The sequence below is a fragment of the Vollenhovia emeryi genome, unplaced genomic scaffold (assembly GCF_000949405.1).
Source record: "Vollenhovia emeryi isolate VEMERY1.0 unplaced genomic scaffold, V.emery_V1.0 DF942477.1, whole genome shotgun sequence".
Lineage (NCBI taxonomy): Eukaryota > Metazoa > Arthropoda > Insecta > Hymenoptera > Formicidae > Vollenhovia > Vollenhovia emeryi.
The window spans coordinates 1-3766 of record NW_011963889.1 but is presented as its reverse complement, the minus strand read 5'-3'; the positions used below and the strand labels follow the sequence as shown (position 1 = coordinate 3766).

Below are 3766 nucleotides of genomic sequence, written 5' to 3'. Positions count from 1 at the left end.
CACCCTGTATATGTCTATGGTCGCGCATCACCGTGCGCGTCGCACATCGCCACGTCGGTACAGTTGAATCTGACATTATGGTCGGTATTCATAGTCGATTCTTATTTCAAAATCATTTTAAGTGTTGTCTTAAAAAGCTAATACGGCTCTGTGATTGGTTAAAAACACAATAAAAGTATACTTAAGATGATCTTAAATATAAGAACGGACTATGAATACATTATATTATTGTAAAAATAATTATAATAAAAATATATTACGATACGAAAATAAATATTTAATAATATAATACAATAATTATTGAATAATAATATATATTTTGATCGTGACATTTAAAAAACAGATTTTGTATATTAAAAATTATTTCTCAAACATAAGTTTATTTATTATAAAAACATTTTAAAAAAATTTTACAAAAGTAAATATTGAAAAGTAATGTTAAAAATATTTGTTGTGACGTTATTAATGACATATATTTAATAAAAATTAATGGAATTTTTGAAAAATATTTTAAATATTTAATAAATATTAATAAATATTTTGTAGTAACAAAAGACGAATATTTTTCTAAAGATGATAAAACTAAAGCCCAAACGTGGACAAAAATTGGATGTCCATAAGATGTCCCGTAAAGGATATCCGTTCAAGGTACGACAACAGACATCCGTTAAATGTCCATTTCACGTCCACGGACGTTCGGACGTAAATTGGACTTAAACTGGACGTCCACAGGACATCCTGTGCTATCTGGGCAATTGGTATTAAAATTGGAAATGAAATAAACACATGTCCGAAATCAGTGAATTTTGGATTAAATCGGATTACAATCAATTCAATTACTAAAAATTGGATATTTATTATAATGAATTAAAATTGCATATTAGATTGATTATTTTGGATTATATATCTATCCGATTATTTGTGTTTATTTGGACTAACAATAGGTTTTAGAATGTAATGATTTTGGATTAGAAATAATCCGCGAAAGCGATATTAAAACTGATTGTAATTTGTTCCGAATTAAATTCGATTACTTTTTAATCTGGGCGCGGATTAAAACCGATTAAAATGGATTAAAACGGATTAAAAAGTAATCCGTTTTAATCGACCATTTTCGGCAAGGTTTTATATTAAGCAAATATGGTTATGTCAGGTGGCATAACCTATAAGCTGAAAAATGTAATATTTAATTTTTTGTCATTTTCATGATGAATCGGCGAAAAATTAAAAACTGCATTTTTCCAGCTCGTAGGTTATGTCACCTGACATAACCTTATTTGCTTAATATAAAAGTTGTACACTTTACATGTACAAAATGAGAGCGTCCCGGTCTTCGGATTACATGAACAGGAATTAAGATTAAAAGCCTAGAAAATTTATTGCGATGACTATACTTTTTGCATCGTGTTCAGCCGTCAGTTTATGATCCCCTCAGGTCACTTTTTTAACATATGTTAATTTTCGAAAATATATTAATATATTTTATCTATCAATATCTATCACATGCTAGTTCCTACAATAATACATGTATCACTTAATTGTTTGTGAAGAAATAAAATAATTTTTTAAAAAGTGTAAAAGGTTATATTTGCATCATTACCATGCCAATACGTCTTTATAGATATAAATCATAACCTTACTACTTTTTTTAAGATATATGCAATGTAGCATTATTAAAACAGAGAATATAATAAATATATATTAGTTATATATATGTTACCCTACTGAAATATCAATACACATAATTATTTTCGTAACTGTTATAAAATTGATAATATAACATATATGTAACATTCATAAAGTATAAAGGCATATATGTAACATGTATATACCATTACTTGTACTTTTGAATGAGGAGGAAATTTTAATATAACGACAACGTAAAAATTACCTTCACGTTATATAAAATGTGATTTTGAAATTCATAGATGTTACATATTAGTTATATAACTGTGTCGACTGGGATATTTCTTTCCTTGAGAAGCACGATGGATCCGATATTTAAGTTAGGCTCGTCTTTGATCCATTTGCGCCGAATTTGGAGCTCGTTCAAATATTCTAAGCTCCATCGTGACCAAAAATCTTGTCGTACTTTGGAGATGTGTTGCCAAGTTGATAGACGATTTGCTGGGACAGACGACAAATTAGGTTCGGGCATATTGATCAATGGGCGACCGATTAAGCAATGTGCGGGTGTAAGAACTAAAGGATCATTAGGATCGGAAGAGATATAAGAGATAGGCCTTGAATTCAGTATTCCTTCAATTTCTATCGTGAAGGTGTTAAGTTCTTCGAATGTAAAAAGGAGTTCTCTGACCACTCTCTTAAAATGGTGTTTAAATAATTTTACCGTGGATTCCCAAAGTCCTCCAAAATGTGGAGCTGTGGGCGATATGAAGTGCCAAGCAATATGATGTTCCACGGCAAATCGACTAGTCTTATTCCGGTGTTCGTCGGAATTTAAAAGAACGTACAGTTCCTTCAAGTGATTATTCGCACATTTAAAATTGGTTCCATTGTCAGAATATATTTGTTCTGGAATACCTCGTCTCGCGATAAAACGCCGTAATGCTGCTAAAAACCCGTCAGTGCTTAAATCGCTTACGATTTCCAGAAGGACTGCCTTTACAGCCATGCATATAAATACGCAGACGTATACCTTGACTCGGTTGCGATTTCGATGTTTTTTCTTTTTAATATAGAATGGGCCGCAATAATCAATACCCGTGTTCGCGAATGGATTTGCGTTACATATTCGAGGTTTCGGTAAATCGCCCATTTTGTATTTAGTCGAATCAGCATTGAATCTAAAACAACGAATACAAGCACGCACGATTTTGCGTACTTGATTACGACCATCGAGAATCCAGAACTTACGTCTAATAGTATATAAAGTTGTTTGGATACCCGCGTGATAATATTTTTCATGTGTCTCCCTAATGATTAGATCCGTTAGATGGTGACGGCTTGGGAGGAGGATGGGATGTTTTTGCGCGAAAGTTAAATTCGACATTTTAAGGCGACCACCTACGCGAATTAACCCCTTTTCATCAATGAACGGACTTAAATTAACAACGTTGCCTTTATTTACCAAGTGTCCCTTCGACAATTCCTTCCATTCGCGTGAAAAACAAGTTCTTTGAATATTTCTGATTATTTTAGTTTACGTTTCGTCTATTTCCTTTATGCATAATTGTCCGCTATATTTGCTTCGGGTTCGGAAACGCAAACACCATGCCATGATTCTTATTAATTGAGAATACGACGAGTATCTTTGGAAAAGAACGCACTCTTCCGTGGTCGAGACTAAACAAGTATTTTTCTTTAATTCTGGTATTTCTTTTAGCGATATGATTTCATGAGGCCAGATGTGCTCCTCCTCGGCCAACCAAGATGGTCCGAAGAACCATGTACGGATCTTCAAAAAGATGCTCGGTAATTGACCCCTAGATAACGCATCGGCCGGATTATCATCCGAACGAACGTGCCGCCAGAATCGCGAATCCGTGTTTTCTTGAATTTGAGTTATTCGGTGAGCTACGTATATTTTTAAAAGATGTGGAGGAGATTTTATCCAATGAAGCACGATGGTCGAGTCACACCAGAAAACTGTTTTGCTTGGAGAAATTTTCAAAGTATGATACACCTCACGAAATAGTTTGGTCAATAACAGCGCGCCGCATAATTCAAGACGAGGTATCGTGGTCGTTTTTAGTGGTGCAACCCGAGATTTTGCACAGAGAAGCCTACAAAGATTGTTGTTTTG

The 3766-nt window shown here is 33.5% G+C and overlaps 1 protein-coding gene across 1 annotated transcript; it reads right to left on the bottom strand.

Moving 5' to 3' along the window:
• Positions 1-1942: 1942 nt before the first annotated feature.
• LOC105568687 lies at positions 1943-3537 on the bottom strand (the record flags this gene model as incomplete). Its single annotated transcript, XM_012024550.1, has 2 exons — positions 1943-2807; positions 3291-3537. Coding segments are annotated over 2 exons (1112 nt in total), but the record flags the coding sequence as incomplete, so codon positions are not given.
• Positions 3538-3766: the final 229 nt, after the last annotated feature.